The sequence below is a fragment of the Osmerus eperlanus genome, chromosome 1, assembly GCF_963692335.1.
Source record: "Osmerus eperlanus chromosome 1, fOsmEpe2.1, whole genome shotgun sequence".
NCBI lineage: Eukaryota > Metazoa > Chordata > Actinopteri > Osmeriformes > Osmeridae > Osmerus > Osmerus eperlanus.
Genome location: NC_085018.1, coordinates 25,382,763 through 25,406,554, shown reverse-complemented (window position 1 = coordinate 25,406,554; position 23,792 = coordinate 25,382,763). Strand labels below are relative to the sequence as shown.

The following is a 23,792-nucleotide window of genomic DNA, read 5'->3' as shown; positions in this document are numbered from 1 at the left end:
GAGCTGCATGAGTGATTGTTGACATTATCCATTTCAAAGACAAATCGACCCCTCTACAATGAACACTGTTTGATCGTACTTTGAGTGGCGCATGTCAGCCTTCAATCCTCTGGAGGAGCTACAGGGTTCATTACAGAGCGACCCTCAGGTCAACCATTCGTCAGACAAACAGCTGAAAATGGGACGAGTCTGGGCAGACTGTATGTAAATCTGGCGCGGTCGCCGTTTTGTAGCATGCTGAGATGGATGAAGGTCATTTCTGGACAGGCAGCGCTCATCCATTAGCCTCCGTTTGTGAGACACAGGAAGATATGGAGGAGACACACATTGGGGTATGTAGCTAGCTAGACAGGCAGGGTTGTTAACATACATCCATCAGCACCTGTGTAGCCTGGAGTGTCTGTCTACTGGCACTTCTACGACCATACACACACACACACATCACCACTGAGTAGTCTCCCATCATCACCAATTACACTCGCTCCCCATCCTTATGGAAAAAAGTCCCATTAGCACATGCTAAACATTCACACACAGCACCCGGGAACCAGAGCGATGGGGCTGCTAGATAGAAACAGGGACTGGAGCAGATGGCATAAGAAGCTCTCTCACAGGGGAGGGAGGGAGGGGAATGGAGGGGGGGCAGGACCCCTCCCAGTGGGGGAGACACTGAGGGATTCACGGGGGAGACAGACAGACCCACTGACAGACAGACGAGCGAAGCAGCAGTAAGACAGACAGGCAGGCAGTAAGACAGACAATAACACAGACTGACCAGAGACAGACAGACAGGCAGACAGCTCCTCCTCCTCACACACCCCCCTCCCCCCCACCCCAGCACCTCCTCACCTCCTCATTCTCGATCTTCAGTGTGGTGAGGCGAGACTGCAGCTGGTGGTATCTCATCAGCAGCTCTGTCTGAACCGGCTGCTGGGCGCTCACCTGGCACACCTGCAGGGCCGCAAAGCATTATGGGTCACCTGCCAGTCACACACTGTGGGCTTCTGACGAAAACACGACGGAACACTGACTGAAGTAATTAGACAAAAGGCATTTCATGAGTTGCGATATTTGCCTGATAACAGCACTGAGACTTGTAACTATACGTGTTCCAGCAGAAAGAAAGAAAGCAGGAAAGAAAGCAATGCAGCGTGTGAGAGCCCGGCCTCCTGTCTCACCTCGTCCCCCATGTGAGGAAGGTACTCGAAGCGCATCGGAGGGCAGAACACATGATTGTGCATGTCCATGATCTTGTGCTTGTCGCTGCGCCAGTCCAGGTTGTCCACGGCGTTCTCGATGACGTCCAGGCCCTCGTGACGAGACGTCTCCAGGTTGTACTCCGCGGACAGGTACGTCCGGAACGTCCGTGCCAGGCTGGCGTGGTAGCCCAGGTCACAGCACTGTGGAGCGGGCGGGGAAAACAGGAAACGTTCGGTCATTAGAAAACAGTTTGGTATGAAATCGTCTGTTTGGAACTTATTATTTTGAACCAAGCCGGGTTTCGGGAAAAAACTTTTTCAGTGAAAAGACTGAAGAAGCTAGCTTGATTCAGAAGCCTTTGGTAGGAAGAATGAATATTTCAGAGAATGTCTATCCTATCCAGAGATGGGAAGTAAAGAAGTACAAATACTTATATATATATATATAGTATAGTTTTCTGGTATCAGTACATTTACATTTAGTCATTTAGCAGACGCTCTTATCCAGAGCGACTTACAGTAAGTACAGGGACATTCTCCCCAAGGCAAGTAGGGTGAATTGCCTTGCCCAAGGACACAACGTCATTTGGTTGGCATAGCCGGGAATCGAACAAGCAACCTTTTGATTACTAGCCCGCTTCCCTAACCACTCAGCCATCTGACTCCCTAGAGGTACTTCAGTAATACTTTTTCTGCCAACTTTTTACTTTCACTCCTTACATTTTTTACACAAATATCTGTACTTTCTACTTCTTATATTTTCAAGCCAGGCTCGTTACTTTAGTTGTAGTCAGTATTTGATCACTCCTCTCCTTTCACTGTGTGTAAAAAAGGTTTTGATAGGTTGAAAAAAGATTCACATAAAGTGTCTAGATAGTTGCACTCATTATGTAGCCGTCAATAGCGATAACAACTCTTTAACATTCACATGACACAATTACACCATTCTCCTCGTTTCGCTTTATCATGTTGACCCGACCTCAAACATGAACTAAATATCAAATTATCCCGCGCTGCTCCAGGTTAGCATTCCAAAATAGCTACAGCGTAGCACAGAATTAGACACACCAGCTAGCACAGTAGGACACATAGGTCTAATTATCTTATCCGCAGAGCTGAATAAACCTCATGAGACCAGACGGAGAAGGCCAGTGAGTGAGTGAGAGACAGAGAGACAGAGAGACAGAGAGAGAGAGAGAGAGAGACAGAGAGAGAGAGAGAGAGAGAGAGAGAGAGAGAGAGAGAGAGAGAGAGAGAGAGAGAGAGAGAGAGAGAGAGAGAGAGAGAGAGAGAGAGAGAGAGAGAGAGAGAGAGAGAGAACAGAGAAAGAGAGAGGGGGGGGGTAAGGAGCTGGAGGCTACTGTACTGAAAGTTCAGTGAATCACTCAAAGCTCTAACGCTGAGGATGTACCTGTCTTCATCCTAATTGTTCTGCTGTCTCTTTCACAAGGGCCAGTGTATCACCTGAGAAAGATGGGGCAAGTGACACCTCTTGAAGAGCACCTCTTAAACATATTATACAGTCACTAAAATTCTGTTTAGGACTCCAATGGGTTCTCATATTCATTCGACCCTTATTTCACCACGTCTCTGGTCCATGTTAAAATTATCCGCCGTGAAATGGTCACTGCAGAGGCGGCTGTTGGAGTTTATCCAAAGCTTTCCATCAGCGTGGCTCTTCACAAAATCAATCCACCTATTTTTCCTTTCCTCATCAATAGGGAAATTAAATAGCGTTGCAGCGCAGCTGAAGTTCTTGCATCCAGGGAAGATGCAGTTTCGGGTGTAGGGAGACATCCTGAAGCTAGCTAGCTAGCTAGCTGATGTAGGCTACAATAACAGTACAGCAGGAGGAGCCATTCAGTGATCTGACGTAGATGGGTCAAAATGATGTAGATAGGTCATTTTAACCAAACGACAGTCATTGTGGAGCACCTTGGTAGCAACCACTAACAAACAAGTTGCCTTGCTATTGTAATAGCTTAAACTCAGTATGGACTTGACTCCAATCTCGATCATTCTGCATTTCCCTTCCTGCCATCCGTTTGATTTTCGTGCGTCATCAGAATCACGTGACTGCATACGAGCTATTCTTGCTCAGAATTCACTTTTCTTGTTTTTTTGCTGATTGCTTACTGGTGGGTGTTTGTCATTTTGTAGGCTAAACTGGTGCCTTGTCTCCTTCAGCTAATGACCAGCTAGCGACAACTAGGCTAAACTGTCTCCCTATCCTCTCCTTCAGCTTGTGTCCACACAGCTGGTCCTGCTCCCAATCCCTTTTCCTGCAGTTCAGACAACCGGATTTGGGATGACACGGTCCCTTTCCGGTTGCCAGACAAAAATCCAGACCTACCAATGTGACCCAAACACAGGGACACACATCCACCAATCAGAGCGTCTGTCTGTAGGCCTCCTCAACACGGCAACCAATCAGAATCTCTGACCGTGGGCCCCCTGAACATGGGCCAGCCCTCCATACGCTCCCTCATCCATAATCTCCTTCCAAACTTCAAAGACTTGATGCTGGTGGAGTGTGTTGTGTTGGGCGCAAACACTGAATAAACAACCATCAGAATTGCTGCGCTAAGTATACTCTGAGGGAAATATCTCATTCCCACCAGGAAAGCCGTCATCTACATTGGCCCATTTTTGGCCCCTCTCTCTTTCTCTAATATATATAGCTATATCTTAGTAGAAAGTACAACTAGCAACTCTTAATGTTCAATGGTCCCTTAAATACTGAGGAACGACTTCAGCACAGATGTTCGTGTGTGTGAGACATGCCCAACCTCATGGTGGTTTAGTCCTGAGGAGAGGAGCATAGGGCCTACCACACTGACCACACAACCAGCCAGCCAGCCACACAACCAGCCAGCCAGCCACACAACCAGCCACACAACCACCCAGCCAACCAGCCAGCCAGCCAGCCATACAACCAGCCATACAACCAGCCAGTCACACAACCAGCCAGCCACACAACCAGCCAGCCAGCCATACAACCAGCCAGCCATGCACCCAGCAAGCCATACACCCAGCCAGCCATGCAACCAGCCAGCCATGCACCCAGCTAGCCATGCAACCAGCCAGCCATGCAACCAGCCAGCCATGCAACCAGCCAGTCTTGCAACCAACCAGCCAGCCATACAACCAGCCAGCCATGCAACCAGCCAGACATACAACCAGCCAGCCATGCAACCAGCCAGCCATGCAACCAGCCAGCCATGCAACCAGCTAGTCTTGCAACCAACCAGCCAGCCACACAACCAGCCAGCCAGCCACACAACCAGCCACACAGCCAACCAGCCAGCCAGCCAGCCAGCCAGCCATACAACCAGCCAGCCATACAACCAGCCAGTCACACAACCAGCCAGCCACACAACCAGCCAGCCAGCCATACAACCAGCCAGCCATGCACCCAGCAAGCCATACACCCAGCCAGCCATGCACCCAGCAAGCCATACACCCAGCCAGCCATGCAACCAGCCAGCCATGCAACCAGCCAGCCATGCACCCAGCTAGCCATGCAACCAGCCAGCCATGCAACCAGCCAGCCATGCACCCAGCCAGCCATGCAACCAGCCAGTCTTGCAACCAACCAGCCAGCCATACAACCAGCCAGCCATGCAACCAGCCAGACATACAACCAGCCAGCCATGCAACCAGCCAGCCATGCAACCAGCCAGCCATGCAACCAGCTAGTCTTGCAACCAACCAGCCAGCCATACAACCAGCCAGCCATACAACCAGCCAGACATACAACCAGCCAGCCATGCAACCAGCCAGCCATACAACCAGCCAGCCATGCAACCAACCAGCCAGCCATACAACTAGCCAGCCATGCAACCAGCCAGCCATACAACCAGCCAGCCAGCCAGCCAGCCATACAACCAGCCAACCATACAACCAGCTAGGTCTGCAGGCTGTAGGACTGATGCCAAGGCACCATCAGGTGAGTCCCTGGGCTGTACCTCCTGGCTAACCACGCTAACCTCCTCGCTAACCTACTGGATAACCACGCTAACCTCCTGGATAACCACGCCGGCCGCACTCTGAGCCCACACATACACACTCTGAGCCAAAATTTCAACACACTCTTGAAATGTTTTTCCAATGAAATGAAACTTTTCAATGTTGCTACTTGCTACCCTAACATTGTATTTTCAGTAGGGAAGTAGATCAGTCAAGGTCAAATTGGAGTATAATGGTTTCTGTTGAGGCACACCCTGCGGGGTAAGGCCAGTCACTATCCTGTTCAGGGAGTAAGGGTCATTTCCTTGTCATTTTTCTACCGTTTCCTCCACACCTCATGACCTATGGAAATGGCAATAAATAACACAGGAGAAAGAGAAGGATGAAGAGAGAAAGTGAGAGAGCTGTATGTGTGTGTGTGAGAGAGAGTGAGAGTACTGGGTCATGTGTGTTTTCCTCTGAGCGAGCCGTGTGTGTGTGACACACCCAGGGGTCGTCATCTCCGTGAGCTCTCCTCACACAGCAAGAGGAAGCCGTCCTCGCATCACCTCACACGAGCCGCCACAGGAAATTATAACTCACTAGATAACTCGCAAGCTAATAACCGTACCCTTGTGACTGTATCCTACATATCTGGCAGGGATATCTTTCTGTCGTCAAACAAGACGAGCAACTGCGTACACGGCTGCTGTGAAGGAGGTGAAGATGAACCAGAGTTGATGTAAATGCTTGGAGGGAGCAGCTTGCGATGGAGCAACACAGAGTGAGAGACAGATGCTCACATGTCAGTGACAGTGGAACATGTTACACTAACGCTGGAGATCCCAGCTGAGAGACACAAACACACACAGGATTACAGTCTACACTCAGTCAGGGTTCACGATGAGGGCGTCTGGGGGGGTTTGGCACGTGTCCTAAGTTTATAGGGACAGCGTACTTGTTTTGTTTTTTTGTTTGGGAGGGACCCACAACATGGGCGTTTTTTTCTGTAACACGTCAAAAGGGCTTGATTTATAATTTTAAGGAATGAATATCTGGTTAGCTGATCTTTAATTCATGTTAAAATTCAAAACATAAGATTTCATTACGTTAAAAAGCGTAAAAGATATGGATACGAAATGGTCTTCATTTCTGATTTTCTTCTCCCCCCCAATAGGCTTACTCATAGTTCATTTGGAAGCCTTGCTGGCAGTACTTACATCGATCATATCCGAGACGTCGTGGATGTAGTATTTCGCAACAACAGCGTTGGTCGCGGCAAGGTTCAACAAGTAGTCGTTCCGGGCTTTTGTACATTTCAGCTTGTTTTCAGAGTACTTGGCTTGTCTCTGAAAGGAGGGGAAGAAAGATGGAAAGATCGTAAACAGACAAATTAAGCAATAGGTAGGCTAGTTTCACATAATAACATTTAGCACAATCAGCCTCTTTGAATACGATCAATTTTGAAGTGAGGATATTGTCAGGAAACCGACAGAATCTTTGCTGTCCGTCCCGCTTCAAGCTAACCTCGATGCGGTTACCGGCTGTATTCAGTCTGGTGTGAATCAAGTGTTCTTCAGACAGGACTCATACACAAACACATGCTCGCACAAACACAGAAACACATATCAGACAATCATTATCATCCTTGGCAAAAAAACGGACTTGAGCACAGTTCAGTTCTGGCTACGATATATCATGCCTTTCAGACACGGAGAGCGGTCTCTGTTGCCATAGTGAGTTGGACAAGCTGTGGCACCCAGCTGGGTCTGATTAAGGCTGTCATCGCAGAGAAGAAGAGATCAGCTGTCCACGTAATGATTCATATCGTATGTTACAAAACAGACCGGTATCAGCATGGGGGGAAACAACAAGCTCAAAAACTGAACTCGATAACAATTTAGATTTCGATGTGGTTCTTTTCGCCGAGCTAACAAGTAGGCTATAGCTAGCGCTGCATCAAATATCTAAAAACGGCAAAACCCTTTTTGTGGCTGTTTGTTGTAGTGTTCCAGAGGACAACAGCAGTGGGAAAGAAGAGCTAAACTGTAGACCAATACCCTACACCGGGTGCTTTATTTCCCATTTCCAATCCCACAGGCACTTTATCATGCTAATCCCAGCAGTACTACAGATGTGAGGCGCGAGAAGGGATTACTCTTTTCGCTGTCTGCAGGTGGAGGATTCTGAGCCACACAGGCTTCTGGGAGCTCCAATCAGGTCACGAGGCAGAACGGGAGAATAAAAGAAGAAAGGAATAAAGGAGGTAGGTGTGGTTGTGTGTAGTTGTATGTATGTGTGTGTGTGAGTCTGTCGTGCCAGCCTCTGTGATAACAGCAGTCTAACGACAGTGAAGAGCAGTGAGACTGACGGTCTCCTGGTTTCCTGTTCCTGTACTGAACACAGAACGCTGCTTTCATGTGCATGAACTGACTCCAGACGAAGATCCAGAATGAAATATGCATGTTGGTGCAATTCAGAGGCCTAGCTCCGGAGCTAGTGTGTGTGAGAGTATGTGTTTTTGTGTGTGAGAGTGTACACCGACATGCTTGATTGTGTGTGTAACACCCAGAGAAAAACAGAGAGAGAAAAAAGGGAATTAGCATGAATTACAATCTTTGCTAAACTGGGGCTGGAGGAGGCTGCCGTTCTTTAGAGCTGGATCACTGACCTGGAATTCTCTCTGCCTGAGTGTGTCTGGCTGTGTTCCATGGCCCCAGGCCTCCCTGTGCTCTCTCTCCCCAGCTCCCCTCTGTCTGACTGGGCTTAGACAAGCAGACCAGCGCCTCTTGTACCTGACAGAACCGCCTCCCCCTTCGGCCGCTAGCTAAAGGTTCACCACACCTTCTCCAGCCTCACAGCTTACGACAGAGAACAAGCACCCTCAGAGGTAAAGTGTGTGTGTATCTGTAAATACTGTAAAAATTGTGTTTGTACAATCTCTAACCAGGATCACCTTCTCCATCTCTAACCAGGACCTTCTCCTCCATCTCTAACCAGGACCTTCTCCTCCATCTCTAACCAGGACCTTCTCCATCATCTCTAACCAGGACCACCTTCTCCATCTCTAACCAGGACTTTCTCCATCATCTCTAACCAGGACCTTCTCCTCCATCTCTAACCAGGACCTTCTCCATCATCTCTAACCAGGACCTTCTCCTCCATCTCTAACCAGGACCTTCTCCTCCATCTCTAACCAGGACCTTCTCCTCCATCTCTAACCAGGACCTTCTCCTCCATCTCTAACCAGGACCTTCTCCTCCATCTCTAACCAGGACCTTCTCCTCCATCTCTAACCAGGACCTTCTCCTCCATCTCTAACCAGGACCCACCTTCTCCTCCATCTCTAACCAGGACCTTCTCCTCCATCTCTAACCAGGACCTTCTCCTCCATCTCTAACCAGGACCCACCTTCTCCTCCATCTCTAACCAGGACCTTCTCCTCCATCTCTAACCAGGACCTTCTCCTCCATCTCTAACCAGGACCCACCTTCTCCTCCATCTCTAACCAGGACCTTCTCCTCCATCTCTAACCAGGACCCACCTTCTCCTTCATCTTCTCGATCTTCCTGACGGAGCTGCGTCTCTGCGGGCGCTCGTCGTGACGAAGCAGGTTGACGTTGAGGTCACCTGACTTGCTGAACTGCTTCTCCTCCTGCTTCTCTGCGTCCTTCAGCTTGTTCTCTGCGCTGAGGCTCTCCGTGTGGTACATGTGGTAGGTCTTCATCACCTGGGGGAGGGGGGGGGGAAGACGGGACAGCATTGAGGGTGAGGGTGATACGTGGGCAGAAAAGACACTTTGATGCTGAAAACGTGCAAGGTGGCGTGTGGAAATGTTGAAATCAAGCTAATGTTGTTCGACAAGCCTCATTTCAAAGAGCAGTTCAAACAGTCAGTCGTACTACACCTACTGGAGAAAAGCCCTCAGCCCTGGTCGCTTTGAGGAATTATGCATGGTGTCTTCGTAGTGTCTTTTGCGTGTGTGCGTGTTCTGTAGTTAGGGCCCAGCCCAACAAAAGGACCATATCAGTATTCTCATCAGGACCCCAGTCAAGACATGAATATGCACAGCAGGGAGACGGGCTTCTGATCTCACTCTCCCCCTGCCCTCACTCTCCCCTGTGCCCTCACTCTCCCCCGTGCCCTCACTCTCCCCCCTGCCCTCACTCTCCCCCGTGCCCTCACTCTCCCCCCTGCCCTCACTCTCCCCCCTGCCCTCACTCTCCCCCCTGCCCTCACTCTCCCCCCTGCCCTCACTCTCCCCCTGCCCTCACTCTCCCCCGTGCCCTCACTCTCCCCCCTGCCCTCACTCTCCCCCTGCCCTCACTCTCCCCCTGCCCTCACTCTCCCCCCTGCCCTCACTCTCCCCCTGCCCTCACTCTCCCCCCTGCCCTCACTCTCCCCCCTGCCCTCACTCTCCCCCCTGCCCTCACTCTCCCCCCTGCCCTCACTCTCCCCCCTGCCCTCACTCTCCCCCGTGCCCTCACTCTCCCCCCTGCCCTCACTCTCCCCCCTGCCCTCACTCTCCCCCCTGCCCTCACTCTCCCCCCTGCCCTCACTCTCCCCCTGCCCTCACTCTCCCCCGTGCCCTCACTCTCCCCCCTGCCCTCACTCTCCCCCTGCCCTCACTCTCCCCCTGCCCTCACTCTCCCCCTGCCCTCACTCTCCCCCTGCCCTCACTCTCCCCCCTGCCCTCACTCTCCCCCTGCCCTCACTCTCCCCCGTGCCCTCACTCTCCCCCCTGCCCTCACTCTCCCCCTGCCCTCACTCTCCCCCCTGCCCTCACTCTCCCCCCTGCCCTCACTCTCCCCCGTGCCCTCACTCTCCCCCCTGCCCTCACTCTCCCCCGTGCCCTCACTCTCCCCCTGCCCTCACTCTCCCCCCTGCCCTCACTCTCCCCCCTGCCCTCACTCTCCCCCTGCCCTCACTCTCCCCCTGCCCTCACTCTCCCCCTGCCCTCACTCTCCCCCTGCCCTCACTCTCCCCCTGCCCTCACTCTCCCCCGTGCCCTCACTCTCCCCCGTGCCCTCACTCTCCCCCCTGCCCTCACTCTCCCCCCTGCCCTCACTCTCCCCCGTGCCCTCACTCTCCCCCCTGCCCTCACTCTCCCCCCTGCCCTCACTCTCCCCCGTGCCCTCACTCTCCCCCCTGCCCTCACTCTCCCCCGTGCCCTCACTCTCCCCCGTGCCCTCACTCTCCCCCCTGCCCTCACTCTCCCCCGTGCCCTCACTCTCCCCCGTGCCCTCACTCTCCCCCCTGCCCTCACTCTCCCCCCTGCCCTCACTCTCCCCCCTGCCCTCACTCTCCCCCCTGCCCTCTCTCCCCCCTGCCCTCACTCTCCCCCCTGCCCTCACTCTCCCCCTGCCCTCACTCTCCCCCTGCCCTCACTCTCCCCCCTGCCCTCACTCTCCCCCGTGCCCTCACTCTCCCCCCTGCCCTCACTCTCCCCCGTGCCCTCACTCTCCCCCCTGCCCTCACTCTCCCCCCTGCCCTCACTCTCCCCCCTGCCCTCACTCTCCCCCTGCCCTCACTCTCCCCCCTGCCCTCACTCTCCCCCCTGCCCTCACTCTCCCCCCTGCCCTCACTCTCCCCCTGCCCTCACTCTCCCCCTGCCCTCACTCTCCCCCCTGCCCTCACTCTCCCCCCTGCCCTCACTCTCCCCCTGCCCTCACTCTCCCCCTGCCCTCACTCTCCCCCCTGCCCTCACTCTCCCCCTGCCCTCACTCTCCCCCGTGCCCTCACTCTCCCCCCTGCCCTCACTCTCCCCCCTGCCCTCACTCTCCCCCCTGCCCTCACTCTCCCCCGTGCCCTCACTCTCCCCCCTGCCCTCACTCTCCCCCGTGCCCTCACTCTCCCCCCTGCCCTCACTCTCCCCCTGCCCTCACTCTCCCCCGTGCCCTCACTCTCCCCCCTGCCCTCACTCTCCCCCGTGCCCTCACTCTCCCCCCTGCCCTCACTCTCCCCCCTGCCCTCACTCTCCCCCCTGCCCTCACTCTCCCCCTGCCCTCACTCTCCCCCTGCCCTCACTCTCCCCCTGCCCTCACTCTCCCCCGTGCCCTCACTCTCCCCCCTGCCCTCTCTCCCCCCTGCCCTCTCTCCCCCCTGCCCTCTCTCCCCCTGCCCTCACTCTCCCCCCTGCCCTCACTCTCCCCCCTGCCCTCACTCTCCCCCCTGCCCTCACTCTCCCCCGTGCCCTCACTCTCCCCCCTGCCCTCACTCTCCCCCCTGCCCTCACTCTCCCCCGTGCCCTCACTCTCCCCCCTGCCCTCACTCTCCCCCCTGCCCTCACTCTCCCCCTGCCCTCACTCTCCCCCGTGCCCTCACTCTCCCCCCTGCCCTCACTCTCCCCCTGCCCTCACTCTCCCCCTGCCCTCACTCTCCCCCTGCCCTCACTCTCCCCCCTGCCCTCACTCTCCCCCCTGCCCTCACTCTCCCCCGTGCCCTCACTCTCCCCCGTGCCCTCACTCTCCCCCCTGCCCTCACTCTCCCCCGTGCCCTCACTCTCGGCGGGAGGCGCGGGCGGGCGGGAGGCGCGGGCCAGGACTCGAGGGTGAGGAGGCTCCTGGAAAACGCCTCAGGATGACGGAGGGGTTTCCACGTAAACAAAGTTTTTGTTTGTTTCCTTCCTGGAGTCGCTGCTTGCTTCGTCCGGCATTAAAACAACGTGGTTCCTTTTATCTTTGAGAACTCTGAGCCCTTAATGGACACTGACCATCCCTAACCCTAACATCATCCCTCAACAGACCGACTGCAGACGAGTCAGCTTCTGGGGGGAAGGAGGGATATTTCTGCCGGGGCCCAGAACTGAGGGATAGTTGTATTTACTTGTTTCTTTAAATCCTCCCTCCAGGGCTGTAGGTACAATCAACACGCCTCCCTGTCTCTCTTCCCCTCTCCCTTTTAACTCAGAAACCCAGAAAAACTCAGTGTGAAACGATGTAAAGCACACGCTTCGAAGGAATAACAATGAGGGAAAACAAACATTAGTCCAGGGAGCAGAGAGGGGAGAGAGGGGAGGGAGGGAAGGGAGGGAAGGCGGAGAGTATTTGAAAGCCAGTGACTCTTGTTAGATGTGAAGGAAAAGAAGACTGCAGTATTACTGTGTTCCTCCCAGGGCTGTCAACCCATTTAAGAAACAAATTATGGTTTCCAGGCAACTTAACACGTTAGAATGACTCTACATGACCCTCCAGCTAAAGACAGAAACTCATTTGCAGGAGAACGGAGGTGGAGCCGGTTCTACCTTGAGGGAGGTGTGTGTGTGTTTGTACACGTGCATACACTCTGGTCTACTTAGAAATATTTCTAATAGAACAGCTATGTCTTTCTCTAACAATAGCTTTGTGTGATTGTAGTTCTGTCTTTCTGTTATAAAAAATTCAGAAACAGCATCTTAGAGCCAAAATAAAATCCTCTTCATAGCTGTTTCTCAACTGGAAACAATGGATTTGGACTTCCCCTCCAAAGTTGAGATTTAGAAAGAAGCTACAAGCATGTAAGGAGGGGATTCAGCAGATGGAGTTGGTCTCCCTGTCATGAAGCAGCCAGGTCTATCCCCTTGAAAACAACTGACCTGACAGGGCTGGGCTGGAGAGACTCGTTCGTCAAGAGATCCCCTCTCGGGTTAAATGGAGTTTGTATCCACTGTTCTCACTAAAGAACTCACTAAAGACCTTTAATCTGCAACCCAGGGTTGAGAAAGTTCAACTGATTCATTTTCATAATTTGTTAGTACACTCTCCAGCATGGCAGCCTCAATAGACAAACGGCTTCCAGTGCCGCAAGACAATTTGTAAAAAATCACCCAGCTGAATGGTAGTGCAGTGGGGGTTTGACAGCGCGGCACTGTGCAAAAGGGAAGGGGGGACTTTTACTTTAACAGCTCAGCGTTGTGCAAAAAATAAATAAAAGGCTGGGGTGATTAAATAGCAGGGTGATCAACTGAAGAGCTAGCAGGTCTCCAATCCCATTGCCCATTTTGGATTCACTCTGTGTTCTTTAAGCCAGAGGGCTCGTTCTCTTGAATCAATACCTGTCTCCGAGGTCATAGATTGTTTAAACAACATTTTTACGATAGCTGTGTCCGAGCAGTCTTCAATTTCTGCTGTCTGAGCTTGAAGAGTACAAGCAGGAGGGAATCCACCTCCATTGTTCAACCGGACTTAATAGATAGCCCACCGTTTTATTTTCAGACCCAAAATAACTGAGGTGTGTGGTAACAGATAAACAAACACTCTGTTGTTCAAACACCTCCTTGCTTTATATAATCCTGGTTCCCAGAATGCAACTGATCAGGGAGTACCACCCAAAGACAAATCCTTGGTGCTGCATTCACCACAGGGGGCAAATGGATTGTGATACAGTCGGCAGGTCTGTGAGAGGCTCTTTTCTCATTATCTAGCCACACTCCGACAACATTACCAGAGCCATCCATTAAGACGGCCCCCTTCAACACCGACATGGCTGGCCTGCTGGGGAAGAGAGATGGGACAGAGAGCAGCGACCGTAGCAGCAGGAGAAATATCTGATCTCCTTTCTTCTGCATCCTCCTGATAGATCAGGACCTCCCTGGCGGTGACCTTGAAATGCACACCACAGCTGAAGCAAGGCGCTCTGTGAGGGCTGGAGAGGGGGGGGGGTTAAAGAAAGAGAGGGGGTGGAGAGAAACAGAGAAAAGAGAGACGGGGAAGGAGAGACCGGGGTTCAGCCTCTGGGAAGGAAAAACCATCTCCCTCATTCATAACCATCACGTGTCGGGTCCCTGGTGAGGCAAGGACACTACACAAGGTCACAGGGGTGGAGGCTGTGAGGGCTCACACACAGGGGTGGAGGCTGTGAGGGCGCACACACAGGGTCAGAGAGGTGGAGGCTGTGAGGGCGCACACACAGGATCAGAGAGGTGGAGGCTGTGAGGGCGCACACACAGGGTCAGAGAGGTGGAGGCTGTGAGGGCGCACACACAGGATCAGAGAGGTGGAGGCTGTGAGGGCGCACACACAGGGGTGGAGGGGTGGAGGCTGTGAGGGCGCACACACAGGGGTGGAGGGGTGGAGGCTGTGAGGGCTCACACACAGGGGTGGAGGGGTGGAGGCTGTGAGGGCTCACACACAGGGGTGGAGGCTGTGAGGGCGCACACACAGGGGTGGAGGGGTGGAGGCTGTGAGGGCTCACACACAGGGGTGGAGGGGTGGAGGCTGTGAGGGCTCACACACAGGGGTGGAGGCTGTGAGGGGCACACACAGGGTCAGAGGGGTGGAGGCTGTGAGGGCTCACACACAGGGGTGGAGGCTGTGAGGGCGCACACACAGGGTCATTGAATTGAATGACATGGGTGATGCATCTGAAAGACCAAACTGGACACTTGGCTACTCTGTTTACGTTTAAATCGATTTCAGTTCGCATTTTTGCATATCCTCAAGAAAACTGAAGCTGAAGGGAAAAAAAATCTGTTGTTCATCCTGATTCTTAGTTATTTTCTTTCAGCCAGAACAGGAAGTGACCTCACACCGCCCCCATCTCCACCTCGCCATCGTTCCGAGGTCTGTTGGTTCGGTCGCATCCTGGCGGACAGATGGTGTTGTCAGGGAGAGAGGAGGCCTGGCACAGCGTTGCCCTGGGAAAGGTTGTCCCTCAGGGTAGCGAATGAATAAGTCATCCACAGCTTTTCTCTCCAGGGGAGGGCTGGAGGAGTCTGGAGCTCATCCAGACTGCTGGTCACACTCTCCTCCAACGCAGACCTGTCCGTCCGCACCATGGAGACACGTTGTCCTTCGTTCAAACACGTGGGCATCGCCGGCGTGTCAAAACGAGCCTCTCAAACTCCAGGAGAAACGACGAGAGGAATCCTACACCGAGCGCTGAGCGATTGCTCTGGTCTGTAACTTGTAAGATATGAGGTATTCAATGGGGTCAGTACAGCCAGGCAAGATCAATCTATCACAGAAGACGTCTGGGTGTCTGTCATATGCTGCATGAACCCTGAGTGGTCGGCGATCAGCCTCGCTGCTTAGATCCAGCCTGGTGGAGAGTTTACATTCCTGAGACTGTGGGCTCGGCCACTGGCACCAGAGCCCCCCTCTCTTCTTTCTCCCCCCTAACCCCTTCCTCCCCCTTCTTCTTCCCCACCCCTTTTTTCTCCTCCCTTTCCTCCCCCCTCCCCTCTCTTTTTCCCCCCTCTGCCTTCTCTCTTCCCCCTCCCTTCTTCCATTCTCGTTCCTCCCCCCTCCAATGTGGAAGTGATTTGGAGCTTGGCAGGCCAGACTAGCCCACTTGGAGAGAAATGTAATGTTCCATTCCACCATAACAATCTCCCCCACCAGCCCTCCTCCCCCACCAGCCCTCCTCCCCCCACCAGCCCTCCTCCCCCCTCCAGCCCTCCTCCCCCCACCAGCCCTCCTCCCCCACCAGCCCTCCTCCCCCACCAGCCCTCCTCCCCCCACCAGCCCTCCTCCCCCACCAGCCCTCCTCCCCCCACCAGCCCTCCTCCCCCCACCAGCCCTCCTCCCCCCTCCAGCCCTCCTCCCCCACCAGCCCTCCTCCCCCCACCAGCCCTCCTCCCCCCTCCAGCCCTCCTCCCCCACCAGCCCTCCTCCCCCCACCAGCCCTCGTCCCCCACCAGCCCTCCTCCCCCTCCAGCCCTCGTCCCCCACCAGCCCTCGTCCCCCACCAGCCCTCCTCCCCCTCCAGCCCTCCTCCCCCACCAGCCCTCCTCCCCCCTCCAGCCCTCCTCCCCCACCAGCCCTCCTCCCCCCACCAGCCCTCGTCCCCCACCAGCCCTCCTCCCCCTCCAGCCCTCGTCCCCCACCAGCCCTCGTCCCCCACCAGCCCTCCTCCCCCTCCAGCCCTCCTCCCCCCACCAGCCCTCCTCCCCCTACCAGCCCTCCTCCCCCACCAGCCCTCCTCCCCCTCCAGCCCTCCTCCCCCACCAGCCCTCCTCCCCCCACCAGCCCTCCTCCCCCCACCAGCCCTCGTCCCCCACCAGCCCTCCTCCCCCTCCAGCCCTGCTCCCCCTCCAGCCCTCCTCCCCCACCAGCCCTCCTCCCCCACCAGCCCTCCTCCCCCCACCAGCCCTCCTCCCCCACCAGCCCTCCTCCCCCCACCAGCCCTCCTCCCCCCACCAGCCCTCCTCCCCCCTCCAGCCCTCCTCCCCCACCAGCCCTCCTCCCCCCTCCAGCCATCCTCCCCCCACCAGCCCTCCTCTTCCCCTCCGGGACCCATCATCCTCCTCATCTCCCCTCTGAAGCAAATACAGACTCTGCAGTCAGCTGGAGACCGACAAGGAAAGAAAAAAGGTGTGTGGGGAGGGTGTTGAGAAAGAGAGAATGGTATAGAGGGAAGGGAGGTGGTAGGGTGAGTGAGAAAGAGAGAATGGTATAGAGGGAAGGGAGGTGGTAGGGTGAGTGAGAAAGAGAGAATGGTATAGAGGGAAGGGAGGTTGTAGGGTGAGTGAGAAAGAGAGAATGGTATAAAGGGAAGGGAGGTGGTAGGGTGAGTGAGAAGGAGAGAATGGTATAGAGGGAAGGGAGGTGGGAGGGTGAGTGAGAAAGAGAGAATGGTATAAAGGGAAGGGAGGTGGTAGGGTGAGTGAGAAAGAGAGAATGGTATAGAGGGAAGGGAGGTGGTAGGGTGAGTGAGAAAGAGAGAATGGTATAGAGGGAAGGGAGGTGGTAGGGTGAGTGAGAAAGAGAGAATGGTATAAAGGGAAGGGAGGTGGTAGGGTGAGTGAGAAGGAGAGAATGGTATAGAGGGAAGGGAGGTGGTAGGGTGAGTGAGAAGGAGAGAATGGTATAGAGGGAAGGGAGGTGGTAGGGTGAGTGAGAAGGAGAGAGATAAAGAGGGAGGTAAAGAGAAATAGTTGTGAAGTGATGGAGATAGAGGAGAGGACAGACCATGTTTTACTTACAGTGTATAGTTCGTTCGTCACTTTCACCAGCTCCTCGTGCATCTGAATCCCAATGTCCTTGCTCTGAAAGACAAAGAAACACACATGGAACTTCGCTAGCATGACACGCAGGGCAGCACGATAGCATGACACGCAGGGCAGCACGATAGCATGACACGCAGGGCAGCACGATAGCATGACACGCAGGGCAGCACGATAGCATGACACGCAGGGCAGCACGATAGCATGACATGCAGGGCAGCACGATAGCATGACACTAAGGGCAGCAAAGGTTGTATAGAAGGTGAGGATGTAGCATCGAAGAACCAAACATGTCAGAACATTCATATTTCAAATACAGCCTACCTGCTGTCTAGTCAGGCACTCATGACCTTAAAAATGTCTGAAGTGTGTGTGTATATGTATTGTGTATGCAGTGTGTCTGTAGTGTGTATGCAGTGTGTCTGTAGTGTGTATGCAGTGTGTCTGTAGTGTGTGCATACACATAGGGCATTGCCTCTTCCTCTGCTTATTTCATGTAGGCTATGTTTAGCCGGGTTTAGATGTGATGGTGTCAGGCAAATGTCAAAGCTCTCTCTCATCTTAACCTGCCTCTCTCTGTGTGTGCGTGTGTATACACCAGTAATATCGTGAGCAGAGCACACTCCCTAGCAACCATCTCCATCGTCCGTCGCTACCAAAGTCCGGTCTGTTGTCTGTCCTGTCGCCTCTGAAGTCGCTGTGCTCTGAGAGATTGTCGCTGACAGACACTGTGCATGTCAGTCACAATCCCCTCTCCCGTCGTCTCTCCACATGGGACCAAAACAGACAAATATACCGTGTCTCAGTCGACTCCCTTCCCCCGCCGCGGTGGCTGCTGGGATGGAGAAGAGGAACGCACCTCGAAGACTCTGAGCTGGAGAAGGTACCAGCCGACGGCACTCTACGTGCGTCAGATAACAACCGTGTTCCGACTGAAACTCCCGCGGAGAGAGAGACAGTCCTCCCACACAGTACTCCGACTTGTTTCAGACTCAAACGCGTAAACACCGCCTCCACAGACGCGAGCTGACAGGATGAGTTGACGAGGTGTGGAGGAAAGAGAATCAGAAAAGTGTAACCCTGCACCTGGAGAACTACAGCACATACTTTCTAGCAGTTTGCACATTTATTCAAACCCCCAAAACACGTCACATCTACCCACTGCTCCGAAGGGGCTGTCCAGGGTGTCCAGGGTGTATCCTGACCTGCCTGTTTCTCAGTTCTCATGGCTGTCCAGGGTGTATCCTGACCTGCCTGTTTCTCAGTTCTCATGGCTGTCCAGGGAGTCTCCTGACCTGCCTGTTTCTCAGTTCTCATGGCTGTCCAAGATTAATCCTGACGCATACTAATGCATCTTCCCTGCCCCTGCTTCTCCAGGATTTATACCTCCCTGTCATTGTTTGGGCCGCTCAGGACATAAATCACAAAGGAGAGTAACGTTGGATCAATACGCTCACGGGCCCAGAGGCACAAGCACAGCCCGACCACTGCAGTCCTGCAGAGGAACCTCTGAAAACACACACAACCTGCGGGAAGTATACACACATACACGGGGGATCTCCACAGCACATTCTGTACACACTTCTCCCAGTGCCACACACACACACGCACACACACACACACACACACTTCTCCCAGTGCCACACCACCCCCACACACACACACTTGCAATCCACAGATGCACGTAGGCAAGGCCTCACACTGCGTTTTAAAACCTGTGTACCTATTTATACACAGCACACAATGCTTTCCGTGCAAAATACAGCGGGACTGGTTCAGAATGGGAGATCTATCTCTGATTGGCCAGAATAAAACAAACATCTCCATTAAGATATGAAAACCAGACAGGCTGCCTTCTGCCTCGATCCCCTCAGGAAGGACAGGCAATACGTCCTCCTCAATCAAATACGAAAGAAAGCTTCGTTTAACTGTGATGAATGGACAAGACGTCTGAGAGAAAATATTCCTCTGTTAAGGAGAAGGAAAAAAACCTCACTTCTGGCAGCTGGTGAATAGCATTGGTATGCATCACTGAGTGTGATGTCAGGTTCTCTGCAGAGTGGAGTCTTGCTGCGGCACTGGAGCTCTGAGAAAGGGCTCGGCCACGTCAGGGCCGCTCTGATGCAACGCGCAGTAACAACACCCCCCCCCAGCGAGAGAGAACCGTCCAGGAAACAGTCTCCCCGCCATCAGGAAATGTCCACCTCTCTTTCTCCTGAAAAGCTGGAACGAACACAATGCTGTCTGATGACATTGTTTGGGTCTGGTTTGACAAGGTGTCATTTGGCCGCTGACACTTTTCTGCTCTCTGCTGTGAAGGCTGTCTATGGGGCTCTTTTGATGCTAGCGGATGCCTGGAAACAGGGCGCCAGGATACCTGTGAAGCCGTCAATCACATTAATCAGTAGGGTTGGATGGGGGAGTTGGGGTTAAGGGGGGAGGCGGGGGAGGCGCGTTGGGACTCCATGTGTTTTGTGAGCAAAAAATAAATAAACATTTGATTAAACACACACAAAGAAAAAATGTGGACGGAACATTGAGAACGTTCCCAAGGAGACTGTGGAACCTGGTTGTTAGCATAGCGGACTGCCTCCCTAGGCAACCAAGGCTGCTTGCTTCCCAGGGCCTGCTGGAGGCGGGAGGTGGTGTTTGTCGTCTCTGCTAACACACATTGTGTGTGTTTCCCTCATTCACATTTTTGCTGACAGACACACACACAGACACATACACACACAGACACACACACACGTCTGGGGGCTGGCAGAGTGCTGGGTGGACCAACAGGAAGGCGTGCCAGGTGAGAACAGGAGGCCGGTGTTTGGGTTAGACCTCAGACATCTCTGCTATGTCCTGACACAGGGCCAGACGCTACTGACACCAGCGGACGGGGGCTGGGGGTCGGGAGGTAGAGGGCTGGGGGTCGGGAGGTAGAGGGCTGGGGGTCGGGAGGTAGAGGGCTGGGGGTCGGGAGGTAGAGGGCTGGGGGTCGGGAGGTAGAGGGCTGGGGGTCGGGAGGTAGAGGGCTGGGGGTCGGGAGGTAGAGGGCTGGGGGTCGGGAGGTAGAGGGCTGGGGGTCGGGAGGTAGAGGGCTGGGGGTTGGGAGGGGTAGAGGGGGTCTCTGCCCAGCCCTGCTACTCAGACGTGCCTGGAGGCTCTGCTACCACTGCTGGGTGGTGCGCCGGGCTGTGCTTTTCATTCACAACATTTCTGACTGGATTCCTTTCAATCTTCCTCCCTCAGACCACATGCAGAACAGAGATAAAAGAATTGGTCGACGGACAAGGACGAACAGAAGGAGGGATGACAGAGAAGCAGATGAGACAGATTGGGGAGGAGGGGAGGGTGGGTGGGTTCGAGGAGGGGAGGGTGGGTGGTTGACGGATGACAGACTGACCTTCTTGAAGAGGCGGATGACGTCCTCGCTGATCTGCGCCAGGCGCACAATGACGTTGTTGGTGTAGATGTCGTTGAGGGTGGCGTGGTCACGGCTCTCGCGCCTGGTCTGGTTCAGGACCAGGTACCAGCAGTTCACAGACGACAACAGATGCTGGTCTTTTCTAGAAGAACAAAGAGAGAGAGAGAGGACGAGGTCAGGACGCAGAGCGTGCAAATGATTCACCACGATTCGTTGGTCTTCCGCACGTGTGTATTTAATGGGCGTTACACGCTTTTACCTGAGGAAAACCCTGGGTTCTGTTGCTGCCCTTCACCCCCTCCTCTCCAGCTCTTCCTCTCTATCCTTCTCTCTCCCTCCCTCCCTTCCTGCCTCTACACCCATCTGTCTTCTCCCTCTCAATCACTTCATCCAACCAATCGCACATACATCCATCAAACCATTCCTTCAATCCTTCCCTGTAGCGGCACTGGGCCAGAACAGCCACCATTCATTTCCCCTCCCTAAGCTGCAGTCTGACAGGGCATCGATTGCTTAATTCCTTAACGCTGGTAACCATAATGACCCTTAGAGCCATGGACTCTGAATGCAAGCTAATCAGCTTCCACCGAATCTCCCCCCTTCATCCCCACACACACACTCACACAAACTCCTGTACATTACACACACACACACACACACACACATACACACGCACGCAATCACCCACATCCCCTTGTACATTACACATGCACACCCTTCATTGAACGCACACGTCACCTAACACTCCACCCCTGTCAGAAACTAGACGTGAATCGCTCAACAAACTCAGGGAACAGGGAGAAGAGCAGAGAGGGGAAGAGGATGATATCCAGATCGGGTTTCCCTGAGCCAATTGCACAACACAATTACTGCAGAGGGACAGGGTGAGCGCCAACATCAAAGGCCCTCCCTTCAGACGATTACGCTAATGCTAATCAGCTCTAATGAAGCTGATATCTGGCTGCACCAGAGATGCGTTCCCAATATTCCCCCTCTTAGCTTAACCCCAGCTAACACATCCGACAGCCTGACGTTGTACCACAGCAGGATCTACAGCGTAGCTGGTACATGGAGTACAGTAGTACACCATGTACTGTAGCGAACCCTTTAAGCTACAGACCATCGGATTCAACGCACAATAGGCTTTCAGCTAATGGAAATTGTTCTTATTAGTATCGCTTGAAAGGTGCTCAAGATAATCACAGAATGATATCTGGGGAGTCAGGTGGCTGAGCGGTGAGGGAATCGGGCTAGTAATCCGAAGGTTGCCAGTTCGATTCCTGGTCATGCCAACTGACGTTGTGTCCTTGGGCAAGGCACTTCACCCTACTTGCCTCGGGGGAATGTCCCTGTACTTACTGTAAGTCGCTCTGGATAAGAGCGTCTGCTAAATGACTGAATGTAAATGTAAATATCACGACAAACCATTTTGCTAGCTAGTTAGCAAGGTCACACAGCGACAGTCAGCAGGTCTGATAGGTGATCGGCTACAATCTGCCTACCCTCGAGGACCTGCACACCTCGAGGACCCTGAGGCGAGCGAGGAAGATTGTGGCCGACCCCTCCCACCCTGGCCACTCCCTGTTCCAGCTACTCCCCTCTGGCAGAAGGCTGCGGTCCATCAGGACCAAAACCTCACACCATAAGAACAGTTTCTTTCCATCTGCTACTGGCCTCTTCAACAAGGCCAAGGACTCCCATTGACATTCATTCATTATTTAACCCAGTATCTGATTGCACTATTGACCACTCATGCTGCTCATTCTTATTTTTATATATATTTTATTTTATATTTAAATTGTTTTATTCTTAGATAGTTTAGTTCTTAGGAATAGTTAAACTTCTGTACCTTTACTTAATTTAAGATTCCTATATGTTTAGTGTTTGCACCTCCCTGCCACAGTAAATTCTGTGTTTGTATAACATACATGGCGAATAAACCGAATTCTGATTCTGATTTGTAGTTCAGCTGAATATGTCCAGCCTCCTGTTTGGAAATGATGACAATTGAGACAAGAAATTTGACAGAAAATAACTACAAATCCCACTTATCGGAAGGGGCTGTAAGCCAGTCTGACAAGCAAGAGGTCACTGGTAATAATAGGATGATTAAATTCAAACCTCTGTTGCTATGGTAAAGCGATTAACTGTCACAAAGTAAATCGAGGAAGTGAGTGCTCTGGGTGTTCTCACAATAGAACACCCAATTGTGGGACAATGCTCTCTCTCTTTTTATATCTCCATCTTTCTCTCTCTCTCTCTTTCTTTCTCTCCCTCTCTCTCTTTCTATTATGTCTTATTCACAATCCTCTCTTTTTTCCCCCTCCATCCCTCCCCTCCCTCTCACCCTCTCTCTCTCATTCGCACTACTCTCTCACTCTCCCTCCCTGGTCACAGTTCCCTTCATGTGGCCTATTTCCTGTGTCGCTGCAGCTCTTGCGCTCGCTCTGTAACAGTCCTGCTTCAGTGCCCTATCTGGCTGGGGGTGTGGCCTAACTCCTCTCTGTATAATTGGTGTTTGTGGATAAGGAGAGCCCAGGGAACGGGCACCTCTCTCTTAATCCCTCTGAGTGGCCCGAGATGTATAATCACTTCCTTAAGCCAGACTAGAGAACTTTCTCTCCCGTTTCCCTCCACTTCCCTCCAGCTCCCTCCTCTCTCTGGCCCTTTTGTTTGTTTCTCTCTCTCTCCCCCCCTCTCCCCCCCTCTCTCTCTCTCTCTCTCTCTCTCTCTCTCTCTCTCTCTCTCTCTCTCTCTCTCTCTCTCTCTCTCTCTCTCTCTCTCTCTCTCTCTCTCTCTCTCTCTCTCTCTCTCTCTCTCTCTCTCTCTCTCTCTCTCTCTCTCTCTCTCTCTCTCTCTCTCCCTCCCTCTCTCTTCCCCCACCCCCCCTCTCTCTCTCTCTCTCTCTCTCTCTCTCTCTTCTTCCCCCCCTCTCTCTCTGTCTCTCTCTTCCCTCTCTCTCTCTCTCTTCCCCCCCCCCTCTCTCTCTCTCTCCCCCCCCCCCCTCTCTCTCTCTCTCTTTCTCTCTCTCTCTCCCCCCCTCTCTCTCTCTATCTCTCTCTCTCTCTTCCCCCCCTCTCTCTCTCACCCTCTCTCTCTCTTCCCCCCCTTCTCACCCTCTCCCTCTCTCTCTCCCTCTCTCTCATCCTCCCCTCCTCCCTCCCCCTATCCAAGCCTCCCTGTCCAAACAGGATCCTAACTCTCCTTCTGAACACTTTACAGAAACACACCGAGGCAAGACATAGACCTCTAATCCAGATCAAATATTAATTTGATGAATTAATATTAATCACTTTTCTCTCAGTTT

General features: G+C 53.4%; 1 protein-coding gene across 1 annotated transcript in view; it reads right to left on the bottom strand.

Annotated features, from left to right (window-relative positions):
* The window catches only part of srgap3 (SLIT-ROBO Rho GTPase activating protein 3), a 62,393-nt gene that overhangs the window by 14,094 nt on the left and 24,507 nt on the right, over nucleotides 1-23,792 (bottom strand). Inside the window, 6 exon segments of the mRNA XM_062461195.1 lie at nucleotides 850-951; nucleotides 1,179-1,400; nucleotides 6,368-6,496; nucleotides 8,692-8,877; nucleotides 17,050-17,112; nucleotides 20,465-20,627. Coding sequence (XP_062317179.1) covers nucleotides 850-951; nucleotides 1,179-1,400; nucleotides 6,368-6,496; nucleotides 8,692-8,877; nucleotides 17,050-17,112; nucleotides 20,465-20,627 — 865 coding nt within the window.